Source organism: Leptidea sinapis, chromosome 36 (assembly GCF_905404315.1).
Source record: "Leptidea sinapis chromosome 36, ilLepSina1.1, whole genome shotgun sequence".
NCBI lineage: Eukaryota > Metazoa > Arthropoda > Insecta > Lepidoptera > Pieridae > Leptidea > Leptidea sinapis.
This window is the reverse complement of record NC_066300.1, coordinates 6737329-6753469: the sequence shown is the minus strand read 5'-3', so window position 1 is coordinate 6753469 and position 16141 is coordinate 6737329. Positions and strand designations below refer to the sequence as shown.

Below are 16141 nucleotides of genomic sequence, written 5' to 3'. Positions count from 1 at the left end.
GGTAAGATTAGATCAGGAGATAAAGTATGTATGTAGGTACCAGGTACCAGGCGCTAATAACCTTTAGATGTCAACAGCTGTACATCCAAGAGAGCGAGGAGTATGCTGCGAAGCTAGAGACATCGCTCACTCACAAGCCAGTCCCGTGGAAGGTTAAGCAATCACGGCCCTTACTCGGCGACGACACGGCGCTCCAAGCGGTTACCGGCTTCGATAATGCTTTGTCTGTAGTCGCGCTCTATGGCAAAAATGATATTAAAGGTAATCTTCATTTGCTAATTTTACGACTTAAATAGTCTTATGATGTTTAACATCTATCGCTCCCTCTGCAGCATGATGTCTAGGTCAGTACCACAGCAACTTTTCCTATCGCCAAACAGTAGTGTTAAAGCACTATTTATGCTTTGGTTTGAAGTTGCCCTAGGGCAACTACTAGTAGTTAATGCTGTGGCTAAACATGGTCTATGCTCCCGGACGTGTCACTTTGCAATGGAATACCCAGGATGCACTAAACATTTTGGACATTCAAGAACATACAAATTTTAGTGTTGAGCATTATTTAAAGCTCGTACCATCGGGATTAGTGTTAAGCAAGTCTGCAAACTACGTACTTTTTACCACGTACAACCAAGCTGTGGAATGAGCTTCCTTGTGTGTTTCCGGGACTATACAACATGGGTACCTTCAAAAAAAGCGTATAAACTTTTGTCAAAAGCTAGCAACCCTCCTGTGATTCCTCTGGCGTTGCAAGAGAATGTGGGCGGTGGTGATCTCTTAAACACCAGGTGACCCGTAACACAACACACACACACACAACCTTTAAATTTATTTACAGGTGTGTGTAGGTCTTCCAAATGATATTTTCCTTCACTGTCGGAGCATCGAACAAACGTACATATAAATTAAACTTTTAAAATTGAAAAAATAATGTTGAGTGGCAGGCGGTTATAGAAACTGCGTCTCCAGGCAACAGTACAAGACACCGATGCTCATATTGCCACTGTTATAATATTTTCTTTTCATTGTGCAATTATTTGTTCAAGCGTTAGTGTTTACTTTAAAAATATTTGATATTAATAATAATATTTATTCAGGTGACCAGGGATTCTTTCTGTACCTACAAGAAACCTGTGATCAAGCCGTTCAAGTGTCAGGAGAAAACATTGACGGCCCTGAAATCATACTCCCGAACAACAGTGACGATCAGCCAAACCATCACCATATACATGTGCATGTGTACTCTCTGTGGTTCTGGTGGAAGGAAGTTCTGTTGATAGCAATCAGCTCAGCGTTATTGATGAACTTGATGATTTGGCCCAGATTTTTCGCGCCCAAAGTCAAAAGCACACCATTACCCATAAACCAAGAATATATTGTTGTGGAAAGACATTATGAAAGACCGAATCCGGTTGTGGAATATTCTGGAAGGTACGAGAATGATTTCACGCCTCTAAGATGTTTAGGACGGGGTGGGTTTGGTGTGGTATTCGAGGCGAGGAACAATATTGATCATTGCTCATATGCTGTGAAGAGAATCACGCTGCCGAAAAGGTTAGTAATTTAATTATTTCAAGTTGAATATATTTATAATCTAACCAAAGCATTTTGAATGTGTGTCTGTGGCTAACTTTTTAAAAAGGTTTATAGAATTCCATGAAATCAAGTGTATTAAATTGCCTCAACGTAGTCGATATATAACATAATATGTGAAAGTAGTAATAGATATGAGAGAACCACTACAGAATCTGTTCTACATTTGGGAGCCACAAAGGGGCCATTTTGGGTCCCTTAATCTTTTAAATGTTCAATGTAGAGTTTGCTAATATTGTTAAATTTATCAAGTTTTGAATAAAATTTGTAAAAAATAATTGGTTTCCTATCTATAATCTAAATGTCGATACTGAATACTATTTGCGTAAAAAGTTCTATCAAAGGGGATCACATAATCATGATTTTAAAAAAAAATCTAGGTTTATACGAAAAATGAATATATCCAAGATTCGTTCATACATTCATACATTGACATTGCAGGATTATGTTACAATCCAAAATATTTTTACTTTCATTTAAAGATGAGATAAATGTGAAACATTTTTAGGATTACTTAGTATTCAGTTTTTAGATATATTTTCTACCCTGTATGTAACAAGAATCATTGATATTGTGCATATTTGTGCCGGTAAATGACGGTAAATCTTTAGGAACTGAAATTAGTAACATCGAAAGAATCTTACAAACGATATTGATTTTATAAACCAAAGTAATTATTAAGTATAGACTTCAAAAAACTGCATGCGCAATAACAACAGTAGCCCCGAGGTCCACGCCGGAAGCAGAGCTTAATACACTTCTGAACCTGCCTCCAATAAATCTGTATTTACAAAAGGAGGCCAGGGCCAGCATGCATAGGTTTGCACAGACCCATACGCGGACGAATAATCATTAAATTATTTTAAATATATTATATTTGAGCAACCCTTACTGGGGAATCCTGTATAAAACATGGTGAGTCACACCATGCTGCGGAAATTAGACTTCATCAGCAACTTTAGTATTGAATTACCCACAAGAGAGGACTGGTTAAACAGTTACTTGGAAAAAAGAGAGCCTTAAATTATATACTGATGGTACCAAGTTGAGATCTGACGTTGCCTGTGGAATCTTCGAAGAGAGCCCCAAACTTGGCATATCTGTTACTTTGGGAAATCTTGCCTCCGTTTTCCAGTCGGAGGTATACGCCATAGTAGATTATATTATGTATAATATATATTTTCTACCCTTTTTGTAACAAGAGTGATTGATATTGTTCGTGAATGTTTCAGAGAGTCGAGACGTGAGCGAGTATTGCGCGAAGTGCGGGCACTCGCTAAACTGGAGCATGAACACATTGTAAGATACTTCAACGCCTGGTTGGAGGAGCCGCCACCGAGTTGGCAAGAGCAACGCGACGCGCACTGGTTGCGGTTAGTCAAACTTAAATATTTTAATTTAAAATAGGATATGATATCACTTATTGAAAGTCAAAAATTATCCCCCATTCGAAAAAGTATGCCTCAGATCTAAGAACGGGCGCAACAAACTCAAGTGGGCTTCTTTTTTCTAAATGTCAGCGTCAGATGTATTTTCTACGATTTAAAATAATTGACAACTTTTAAAGTATTATTGTTATTAATATTCCTGTATTTATCATTATATCTGAATTTACATTGGACTCAAGGTAGAAATAAACTTTTAACATTTAACCCGGCACGCTTTCCAGAACGACGTTTTCAGAGGACGATTGACAGGAGACGAGAAAATAGTAGTTTGTTGTAGATTGCATGTTATAATATTTAATGATGAGTTTTTTTTGTAGATGAAATCCCAGATGTTGGATTTATAGACGGGTATTTCTATTGAAATTTGTGTTTATGAAAAAAAAAACATTTTGTCTTTCGCCAAAACTTTTATTGGTTCGTGCCCGTTTGCCCCACTCTTATATAATATATAGATATTATAGTTGCCCGTGAGAAATAGTGTGGGGAGATTTCATGAACTGTCCATGGTTGGAGATCGTTTAAACTTGACGTACTAAATGAGAGAGTTTACCTGTATTGTTAACCGACTTCAAAAAGGAGGAGGTTATCAATTCGATCGGTATTTTTTTTATGTATGTACACCGATTTCTCTGAGATTTATGATCCTATTTACGTAATTCTTCTTTTGTTCGATGCGAAATAGATGGCATTTGGTCCCATAAAAAATTTACATAGTTTGGCGCTGTAGTTTTCACTTAATGAGCATTTATATGAAAATTATAGTCTACCTGGATGACATAATTGTTTTCTGTGTACGTCTTTTTTTGGAGTTTTCATTCAGGTTGATTATATATTATTATTAAATGACACCAAAACGTAAAAAAATAAAAAAACTACGTTTAAAAAAATCGACTTCAAAAACTGGATAGTATCAAATAACAATAATAAAAATTTAAATTAATACACCTCTTATGCAAACCTTTACCTTTAATATTGGCTTTGAAGTCGGTGCCAAGCCAAATGTAATAAAGGTACCTACACTCGCCACGCGTGACTTTGAGCGGGATAGCTTCGTCTAGAACCAAGTGGACACGCGTGGCCAGACAACCTAAATAATAACAGTAAGTAAGCTGTTTATAATATTAAGTTTTTTGGTCACAGAGAGTTGGGCGACGTGTCGGTACCGATAACCGAAGACGGTACGTACCCGTCCCCGGCGCCGGACAAGTCTCCGTGCAAGCGTGACGTCACGCTCAACATGCAGAAACCTTTAGACATGTGTATCGACGCACTCGAATTCGACAAGAAGCTAGCGGAGCCAAAGAGACTTAGGTAAGAGTCAAAATATCATTTATTATTCCTTCGAATTTTGATTTGACACACATTACAACGTGTAGTATGTAGTGGTTAAATATTTAAAATACTAATTCTATGGGTAATACAGTTTTGTATTCAAAAAAGTTTTAATCTCTTATGCGACGGCCACATTGTCGCGATAAGGCGAGGAGTTACGTCGGCATGACGCGAAATTTGTCGAATCTATATACACTGGCCTTCAAAAGTAAGTATCACACTTTTAAAATTGGGATAACGTTGTAAGTTCACAAGATATACTTTCGAAATAAAAAGGACTCCAAAGAGAATTTAATTTTGTACATAAAAATTTTATAGTCGGTAACCTTCTTTTAAGAATTGGCTGAAAAAAAACTTCAAAAACAAAACCATTCCTTTTTCAAAGTGGACGTTTCCGAATTACAATTTTACCATTCACATTTTTCTTTCTGTTTTAAATTTTTTTCAAGATCGATGGGTCTTAATGGGTTTTAAAAATTTATGCTAAAAAGCACATAACATTTATTTATCATGCCTCTTTCAGTTGAAGAATGTGCTAGGATCATGGCTTTTCTGGAACTAGGCATCAGTATGCGTCGCACTGCAAGAATGGTGGGTGTGACGGTACGAACGGTCCAGAAGGTAAAGCGAAGGTACGAAGAGACTGGACACCATCTGAGGAGACCTTGTAATGGCAGACCCAGGTGTACCAGTGCCCGAGAAGATCGTTATATTATTTCCACTGTGTTAAGAAATCGCCACCAAAATGCAGTTGAAGTCCAGCAACAGCTACTTCAGCCCCGGCGGGACTACATTAGTGACAGTACAGTGAGAAGAAGACTTGCTGAAGCAAATTTGAAACCCCGAAGACCAGCGAGTGGCCCAAAACTCGAGAGACAGCATCGAGTAGCGAGACTGCGATACGCCCGTGTACACATGCAGTGGGATGAAGAAGAATGGTCAAGAATTTTGTTTGCAGATGAGTCTCGATTCTCCCTTTACACTTCTGATGGAAGGCGAAGTGTTTACAGGCGAGCTGGTGAGCGATACCTTCAAGCCTGAATCTCAGAAAGAGTCCAATACGGTGGAGGCAGTGTACATGTATGGGCTGGCATATCTTCAGAAGGTCGCACAGAGCTAGTAGCCATAGAAAATGGCACCCTCACTGGGCAAAGATATGCTCAAGAGAATCTCAATGAGTATGCAGGGCCGTATTTAGCAAATATGGGTGATGGATCGATGCTGATGCATGATAATGCCCCGCCACACACGGCTCATATCGTACAAGAGTATATTCAGGAGGTCGGTATCAGCGTGATGGCTTGGCCATCAAGAAGTCCTGATCTCAACCCGATTGAACACGCCTGGGATGAGCTTGGGAGGCTAGTCAGAATTCGCAGACCACCACCTACTACCCTCAGGGCACTAAAGCAGGCCCTGGTAGAAGAATGGGAGAATAATCCCCAACATCGGCTCCGAAACCTAGTGTTCAGTATGTCAAACCGGCTCGAAGCTGTAATCGAGGAGGAAATACCAGTTATTAAAAATTAAATAACATGTAATACATTTTAGTTGAATTTTTTTACACTAAAGTAAAAATGTCTATTTTAATTGTTTTATCTTTTTTAAGTTAAAAATGTTACTTATGTTTAATTTTAGTTTCTAAGAATTAAAGCCTTTAAAATTTGCAACAAAACGTTTTTAATCTTAAATCTCCACCTTCTATAGTTAAGAAAAAAAAAATTTGAAAAGTGTGATACTTACTTTTGCAGGCCAGTGTATATAAAAATGAATTGCTGTTCATTAGTCTTGCTAAAACTCGAGAACGGCTGGACCGATTTGGCTAATTTTGGTCTTGAATTATTTGTGGAAGTCATGGGAAGGTTTAAAAGGAAATAATAAATAGGAAAATGCTGCTAAATTAAATAAAAACAACAAATTTGTTTTTCCTTTGATGTGTCCATACATAATTTCTATGAGAGAATTTATTGACGCACGGTTTGACAGTTCTTCTGTAAAACAATTTCATTACGACAGCAGGGTGCATATTTTACGAAGTAATTTTTGATGTTATGATATATTATTGACAATATCATATTAAAACATTATTTTATTTATTATATACAGAACAACGTCTGTCGGGTCAGCTAGTTATTAATAAAAAAATCGGTGTTATATCCTTTCAGAATAATCTGTCTTTTGATAAATATTCATTTCATTTCCAGATCGTTAAGCTGCAACGATTCATTTAGTATTATTTTCGATGAGAACGCATCGAAGGAGCCCCACATCACGTCGGAGAGTCCTAGACTGTCGCGTGACGTCACTCCATCTAAAAGAACCAGTGGGGATGACGACTCGTTCATTATGTTCGCTAACAGCGAACATTCAAAGACACCGAGCGAAGCTAGAGGTGACTCCGTGAACAAACAACTAGAGAAAGTCAGAGACAGTGACTATACAAAGACTGGTAGTAAAAAGAAAAAGGTGGGTTAAATCTTTATATATATAACTCTTCTGTGAGTGTATATGTCACTGAACTCCTCCTAGACGGCTGGACCGATTTGGATGAAATTTTTTGTGTGAGTTCAAGGGGATTCGAGGATGGTTTAGATTCACAATTGAACTACCTCCTAAACGGCTGGGCCGATTTTGATGATATTTTTGTGTGTTCCAGTGAATTTGAGATTGGTGTGTGTCTTCAGGTGGATTCGAGAATGGTTTAGATTCACAATTAAACTACCTCCTAAACGGCTGGACCGATTTTGATGATTTTTTTGTTTGTTTCAGTGAATTTGAGATTGGTTTAGACTCTCAATTCCGTCCATATAATATAATTCTCTCCGTCCATATAAATAAGAACTCCTCTTAACGGCTGGACAGATTTTGCAAATTTAAGACGTGTGTACAGGACAACGTCTGTTGGGTCCACTAGTATATATATAAAAATGAATTGCTGTTCGTTAGTCTCGCTAAAACTCGAGAACGGCTGGACCGATTTGGCTTATTTTGGTCTTGAATTATTTGTGGAAGTCCAGAGAAGGCTTAAAAGGTGAATAAATATGAAAATGCTCGGAATTAAATAAAAACAACAATTTTGTTTTGGCTTTGATGTGTCCCCCGTCGTTCAGAGATCAAATTGAAAGAATGTTTTATAATGAGTAACTAATTAGAACCTTTATATCATTCTAACTTTCTGAGGAGATAAAAACAAACTTAATTTTATCTAACTATAGTTGGTAGATTAGCTACAGTTGTTAACTATTTATCAGATTATTTTTATGTAGAATCGAATATAATATTATTGTAGTAGCTTGCTAGTTATAAAAAAATTGTAGGTTCTGTATTACAATAATGATATTTTAAATACAAATTAGATAGGTAATATTAACAACTAGTCAAAAAAAGAATACAATTTTATGCAATTTTATATAAAGGCCTATGTTCCCTACCTAAAGATCTGATAAATACTCCAGTTGGTTCCATCAGTTTGGATCCCAGTATACGGCATTTCGAAATACTATCGATTATAGAAGACTCATAAGATACATAATAGCTTTAAGGGTAAATGTATACACTTCTATAATAAAGTCCCAGCCACTGTTCAGGCATTATCTATAAATAAATTTAAATGTTTTATAAAAAAATGACTCTGTCGTAAATCCAATTACTCCACTGCTGAATATCTAAATGATCGGACAGCCTGGGAATTGATTGTGATTATTTTATAGCGATAGAAATGACTGTTCAATATTGTATATTTTATTGAAAAGAGCGCAAAAAAAGAATGCTGGGAGAGTTTCTTACGCCGCTTCTTCTTTCCCAGAGCGCCATTTGTTTCCGAAGCGGTAGTAGTATCTAGTAGTTATTAGAAATGACATCAAAAAGAATTGTAAAGGAATCAATTTTGAGAAAATAAATGCCTTTTATGCCTTGCAAATAAAAAAAAATATAAAAAATGCAACCGACTTAAATAAAAAATTATTTAAAACAATATATTATACACTGAAAAGTAAAAAAATTATTGCGTATTCTTCTACAACTTAATGATTAACTTATTTTTAGAGCTTGTCCTAAGGAAAATGAAATGAAAACAAATTGGAATACCTAAAAGTCAATTAAATAATTACGACAATATAAATGTTACAATTAGTAGGGAAGCACCAGGTTTTAAATAAAAAAAAAATTATCAAAATTGGTTCACCCAGTCGAAAGTTCTGAGGTTACAAACATTAACTGTCTTATTCATAATGACTTAGCGAGGATTTAACACATCGCTTATATACGCTTGTTAAAAAATGGTATTTATAATCGCATATTAGAGCTAAAACGCTCATTAACTCTTCGCTAAAGCTGACGTGACTTATAGTAGCTAGGACCCTTCTTTAAAGCTATTTTTAGCAAAAACAATAATGGCCGACATCTATCAGCTGTTCGTTATATAATGTGATAAATAGCTACCCGCTCAAAGTTGTTGGATATCAGTCATAGATTGACAGCTGACAGACTTCAATTCATCTTTGATTTTTGAAGTTTGAAATTATTTTACCATCGACTTTTGACAACTGACAAACCATTGACATTGAAAAGATGTCTGTTTCCATTGACAATTCCTCATTAAATGAGTTAAAATCATGTTTTTTGGTACGAAATGGCAACATTGCGTTCTATAGAGACGTATTAGTTATGGGAGATTTATCTAACGAATATGATTAAGGAATTTTAGCTTTTTAAAGCTATTATACCTTCGAAAAGCGTTTTATTATGAATAAGGCAGTTAGTATACAGTCGAATTGAGTACCTACTTCTTTTTTGAAGTCGCTTAAAAATATGTTTAATTACAAAACCGCTTGAAAAGTACATCGTATCATATTATCATGTACGATGAAATGAAACACTTTGTGCTCTTGGCTGGCTATTTTTATAATTTTTTTGTAGGGACACACACGCCACTGGTCGTTGGATATGTGCGTGCGCAGTGCGGACTCCTGTCCACGAGACAGCAAGATGTATCTGTACATACAGATGCAGCTGTGTCTGAGAGACAGCCTTCACGACTGGCTCAGGAACAACAGGACTTGGGACTCCAGGCGGCTCAATGTTAGTAGAAATAGAAATATATTTATTTACCATAGGGATTGACAATATCGTAACATATTGCAACAACACTAGGCTTACGTCATGAAGCTGCTTCAGTTTTGACATGGGGAGTAACTGATAAGAAATTCCACAACTTAGCCTATTTAATATAATATAATATAATACAATTTTAGGTCGCCGGCGCAGAACCAGACAAAAACCATGCTTCATTATCTATGACTTTACTCTATAGTATATATTATAATATCTATAGTAATAGGAAGCCTTCTTTGTCAAAGAAGCATTAATATATTTCTTGAATTTGTGCTCAGAGAATTCTTCTATACTGCCTGGTATTATATTGTAAAATTGAATACCAAGGCATATGAAGGAGCGCTTAACTCTAGCTAACTTACTAATTAACATACACACACACACACACACACACACACACATACAGACATGCACACATACACACACACACATTCACATTTATTTTTTTTTTAATTTTGTTTCGTTTGTCATTGTCATGTGTCGAGGAATCACTGACCCCGAAGATACAGGTTTAACTAGTTTCGGGGTCAAGATGTAAATAATTGGTATTATGTAATAAATATTGTACATTTTGTAATTTAAGTTATTTGCAGTGAGTGTAAAAGAAAATGAAATAAAGTATTATTATTATTACTTTTTAATTACCAAAAAAGATCAGTGTATCGGCACTTATGTGAAATACTTGAGTCGAAAATGACATAATATTTAAATACAGACCTGCTGACAAATAATGTAAAAAGAAGAAAAAAATCAGCACTTGTGAGGGTAGGGGCTAAATTTTATCAACTATAACGATATAAAATTTTAGGTTAAGACATTATTCAGTCAGATAGTGTCAGCGGTAGATTATGTTCACCTCGCTGGACTGATACACCGTGACCTCAAGCCCAGCAATATTTTCTTCGCGCCCGACGGCAAAGTGAAAGTCGGTGACTTCGGGCTGGTCACCACCATGACTGACACCTCCCAGGAAGGCGCTGCGGAGGTAGACCTTCACGCGCCACATACACATCGAGTCGGTACGTAGCACCTATATATCTGCAGTGAAATAGCGGTGTGACCTTGATAGGGTCTGAATGCCGGTATATTAACAGTCCCATAAAACACTCAATGTTTCCCTTGCGAGTCAATGCCTCTAAGTTTCAGCTCAGTTGATTACCGAGCGATTTTAAAGGCGCGATTTTTACGCGCGTGTGTATCTATGTGTATTATTTTACGTGTAGCAAAATAATGCTTATAGTTAAGATAATTTCAGTGAATGTATCTGAAAGCTATAAGATTATCCATAAATTTTTCATATTGTCTTTTATAGTAATCGTCGTTGGGCCATACGTTACGTTCCTCGCCTTGGTATTTATGAGCCTGTGGAACGCTAAAAGTTAATGAGTTTACTAGTAATTAAACAGGGCAGTACTAATTGCTGTTGAGTATAGCCCAATCCTTAGTCTTCTACTTGATTCTTCGGTGTTTTTATCACTGATTTAAAACCATACTAAGAAAAAAATTATTTATCTGCCATCGGAAATCTAGCAATCATCAGATAAAGGGAAACACACAGACTACAGCATAGAAATGTTCTTCAGTAGGTACTGTTATTGGATAATATATATAAACTCCTAGAGACTATGAATATGCGTATGTGGTCATAGTTGAATCATACTCAATCATGTCAATTTTCGTTGATATATGTGACTCATATTCTGTAAGTGTGTAAGTATATCTTCAGTGTTGGTGTTGAGCAGGCACCCACCTGTACATGTCTCCGGAACAGCTGCGGGGTCTGCCCTACAGCTACAAGGTGGACATCTACTCCCTGGGGCTGGTGCTGTTTGAGCTGCTCCATCCGTTCGGGACGGAGGCCGAGCGGGTGGCCTGCCTCACACGCCTCCGCGACGGTCACTACCCGCCGCACTTCGAGACCAGCCATCCCAGCGAGGTGCGTACGTGGAGACCAGTTATCCAACAACAACAAAACGATCCCGTTTTTGTGATGCAAGCATCTGATGAATAAATATGTCACATAATTAAAAAAAAATCTTCTTTGCATAACTTGAATACAACAAGAAAAAAACTGGCGCCTGATATCAGCAAGCTATGTTAAAGTTACTAACCCGTTTCTGGGGCAACACAATACCTGTAGCTTAAAAGAACTCCTATTGAACAAGTTTTAGTTGACCATAAAATTATGCATAAAAGGCTTACTATACTATTAATGACAAGCAAGGTGAGAGTAAACTGCTCAGTGCAACATGGCAGGCAACCAACAAAAAATGTAATTCGAGTCTGTTCAATAAAATTGTATTAATGTTGTGCTGGCTTTTTCTTTGCAGTTCTTTTCCCAGTATACATTAAGTTTTACCGTGAATAGCAATAGGTAAACATTTTTTTTTATAAATATAATATTGACACACTTTACACAAATTATCTTTCCCCAAGTTAAGCATCTATAGCCTGTGTTATGGGTTACAAGACAATGATATATTTAATACATCCATGACTCGGAAACAAACATCCATATTCATCATATAAATGCTTGCACCTACCGGGATTCGAACCCGGGACCTCTAGCTTAGTAGGTAGGATCGCTAACCACTCGGCTATACAGGTCGTCAAAGATATAAGTTTCGATTTTTGTTTCTTATTGACATACCCGAGTGGCACTTTGTGTCCTACAGGTAAAATAAATATCTTTGATGGTCTTGGCATGAAAGTGTAGCACTAATAAAGGTACGGACAGACGTGCCCATTACTAGCACGAAAGCATGCTTTTATTGAGCATGTGCTCATTAGTAGCACGTGTGTACTATAATGAGCATACTTATTTAGAGCGTGCTTAAAAATCAACCGACGTTTGATTTTCGAGCATGTTACCTGAGGCGCGGGTAGAAGGGGGCGTGCTCTGAGCGCGTCTGAACAGGTTTGCTTATTAGCATGCTATTATCGATTTGATCTCGATCCGCGACGGGCGACTGTTTTTGCGTCAAATTAAAATAAAAGCGAAAATTGAACCCTCAATATTTATAAGTATGCTTAAGCAAGCATGCTTATTGCTGGCAAATGTGAACAGTTGCATGAGCATGCTAACTTTAAGCATACTTAAAAGCACGCTTTTTTTGAGCACGTCTGTCCGTACCTTAATACAATGTTAGTCTGTTTCCAGACGGAAGTACTCAAGCTGATGTTAAGCGAGGACCCGGAGCAGCGTCCCACTGCCAGCGGCGTGCGGGCTCGAGCTCCTCTCTACCAACAGACCGACCTCCGGTGGCACTTCACACTGCCCCCGACCAGGTAGCTGCATCACACGACTCCACTCCAATCCCTCAAGAGCTTTTAGGCTAAGAACTAAAGAGCGAACTTACACTTTGAATATATTCTAATTGAAATGATTTGTAAAGAATCTATAATATCATTCAGTTTCCGAAAGAGCAACCTTAGAGTTTCTTGCTCGTTCTTCTCTAAGGAAATCTGCCTTCTGAACGAAGAAATATATGAAATATTTCAAGTGTAATGCAATTTATCTTCGAAATAAAAATATTTTTGTTTGTTTGCTCAGACTTTACTTACGTAATACTTAGCTTAGTGTAAGCTTAGCATAATCTTTATTTTCTTTTTAGTTTAGTCATTTGACAACTAAAATTAAGCTGAGCTTAAGCTAAGATAGCCTCAAGTCAAGTTCTCGTTTTATCACACTCAGCTAAGTTTTACGTGAGCAAAGTCTATGTACGTTCTATAAATCTCAGCCTAACATTCAACATGAAGCAGTCGGGCAAATGGAATTGTCGTTGAAGTAGTCCTTTAATGCGTAAACATAGTATCTCTTTGGTAAGTCCAATTCTTCAAGCACTTCAGATACATCAGCTCACTGCAAAAGACAATAAGATTCATGAAAAGAATCAATCTTAACAGTGAGCTATAGTTAACAGTGGCTATCACAATAGATCACATTGGTCGCAGTAAACAGGGCTGCACTGAATGGTACCTAAGCCACTTTACAAAACCATAACCATAGATGTTTTAATCTTCTTTTTTAATTCTTTCTTGATCAATCTTCTCTTAACTAAGATATATGGCGATGATTTTTAAATGTATATTTTTTTTTTTTAATTACTTGAAATTGGTCTTTTATAAGTGTCCTTGATTCTAACTATGTTATCCGAGTACTTTATTTTAGCTTTGGATTATTTTAACTATATTTTCTTTGATGATACTAACAAATAAAAGATGCAAGAAAAGTCATGTTAATGTTGAAATATTTAATAAAACTTAAGTCACTCTGTCCGTTCGTGTGTGACTCAAGATGAAATTCTGTCTTTGATACAAAGCTAGAGATTAACACAAAAAACCTTTGGGTAACTTGTGGGTATGATACCACTTTAAAATTATATTTTTATAAGGCTATACCTACTAAGCAAAGTTTGTACTTTGAATATGTATTAAGTGTTATTGACATAATATTAAAATTAGGTTTAATTCTAATTCTTTATATGCTGTTTTCTTAAAGAAACATAACATAGAGCGATTTGTGAACGAAGTACAGTGCTCCCAAATTAATAATGCGCATACAGATCTTCGCTAATGGGCTTATTCCCGGAAACACCCGAATCATTTAATCGTAAGAGCCCTAAACAATGCACTTGTATTTTGCACCTTGTGCGATAGAAATAGGAGTCAAATCATGTGTTCACAATACGAAAACAAATCGGGCGGTCGGCTGTGGTAGCCGGTCAGTCAGTCGTCTTCAAGTATTGGTGCCGACTGCACGTGTTCAGTCTATGTGGAATTATATAGAGCTCCTATTACACACCCCTCTTGTTATTATTATTGTAATATAATTCTACAAAATTAATGCATTTTACCACTCTATATAGATATCGTCTCCCGACGGTCGGGAAATACGACCGTTGCCGAAAAGTGGCGAAGATCTGTATGCGCATTATTAATTTAACTGTAGCATCTAATGACATTTTGAGATATTACGAGCGTTCCTACATCCTCAGTGGCTATTTATAAAATATTATGATTATTTTGTATTACATACTACAAGTTAATGTTATTAAATAATAAGTGATAGTTATTTATGTAGTCAAGAGGTTACTTGTTATTCTTGGAAAATATCCCTCTGAACTGGCTAGTAATAGCAATATTAATATTAGTATTAATTAGAAAGACTGGATTTGAAATGGATTGTTGGTGTTAATGTATTATTTTTTAAATTTTATTAAATTACTAACACTTTGTTTCATACCAATTAGTCATTAATATTGATTAAACTTAGAAATTAGAATAACTTTACAAAGGGGGCTTGAGGTTTTAATTTAAAATCTTTTATTTTGTATCATTTATATCAGATAAACTTTAGGTTATTCACGTCAACTTTTTTTTATACAGAGGTCTCAGATAATTTTATACGTCTAGATACAAGACTCTTGCTGCTAGACAACCGATGAAAACAGGCCAGGTTTATTACTTTAGTGTGTGTGACTTGACGCGATTTGTATGTCACATTGTGTAAGTGTGCATGAATTGCTCAAAATAGAGATTAACTATCAACATCAACTTCGATTTTCGACGTTTTCACAGCTGTAACAGTCCATCTAGAAATATAAATGATCTAAGACAGAGTTTTACCTGTTTGAATATTATGCTCATAGCTAATGCTAACCACTAGTTAAGTTTTTATTGTACTCCAATCAATAATTGACCATTGTTTAGTTAAACCCGGTTTGAGGAAAACAAATCTTACGGGAAATTCGTACTAAGTTATTTGGTAGGCTATGAAATAATGTATATTGTATTTATGTAACAACTAACTAACGTCTAGAATACTTGAAAGCGGGCATCTTATAAAAGGTTGGGGAAAAAGTTCCTTCGCATTTTATATGAAAATTCAAGACATTTTTTTTCAATTACGTATAATTGCAGTATAAATGTGCCATTCTGTTCGATGAATTTTGTCTTCTTGTTGTTAATGACATAATCCCGTTGTTGTAGAAATTTTGGATTATCAGAAAAACGCCATTAGTAAATTTGACAGTCCTCTCTCGATGTTACTAACACTTCTGAAAGAATTCTGAAGAGACCCAAATTTTAAATTGCAAGAGCTATGTGGCGGATGCAATAACACTTCAAAGACAAAAGCGAGTGATGATTGAACACACCACTATTGATCAATTCCGGCCCCTTTCTTTTCTCTTAATTTCTTTCTTTAATCACATCAGTTGTTGGCATTATAGATCTGAATCGATGGTTCTGCCCGCCGGTAAACTCATACTGTGTTATACAAATGATTTAAGTTTTCTTTAGTGTTAATTCTGCCAATATTTGTTTTTTAAACAATTCGACACGTGTTTCGCCTCTACACGAGGCATCCTCAGGACGTGTTGTCTCGCCAAAATCTGGCACGAGACGCAAATTAGAGTCTCTTTAAAATCAATCAATATTGGCGGAATTAACACTAAAGAAAACTTAAATCATTTGTATAATTATGGATTTCCGCAAAGTAACGCCTACTTCAATAAATTTGCATACTGTGTTAAATAAACGCGCAGTAAAGTTATACCAAATTTAAAACTTTTTGTCTTTATCTTACCTTTGTTACTACAGAATTACATTACAGGAAGAATTAAGATTGTTCATAGTCACATGTCCTTCCCCGCAAC

The 16141-nt window shown here is 36.2% G+C and overlaps 1 protein-coding gene across 1 annotated transcript in view; it reads left to right on the top strand.

Annotated features, from left to right (window-relative positions):
- LOC126975439 (eukaryotic translation initiation factor 2-alpha kinase) overlaps positions 1–16052 on the top strand; it is a 34269-nt gene extending 18217 nt beyond the window's left edge. Inside the window, exons 7-15 of the mRNA XM_050823329.1 lie at positions 78–261; positions 1095–1551; positions 2823–2963; positions 4179–4349; positions 6575–6836; positions 9288–9449; positions 10291–10501; positions 11225–11418; positions 12643–16052. Of these exons, the coding sequence (XP_050679286.1) occupies positions 78–261; positions 1095–1551; positions 2823–2963; positions 4179–4349; positions 6575–6836; positions 9288–9449; positions 10291–10501; positions 11225–11418; positions 12643–12774 (1914 nt within the window). The 3' untranslated portion in view covers positions 12775–16052. The remainder of the gene's footprint in view (positions 1–77; positions 262–1094; positions 1552–2822; positions 2964–4178; positions 4350–6574; positions 6837–9287; positions 9450–10290; positions 10502–11224; positions 11419–12642) is intronic.
- Positions 16053–16141: the final 89 nt, after the last annotated feature.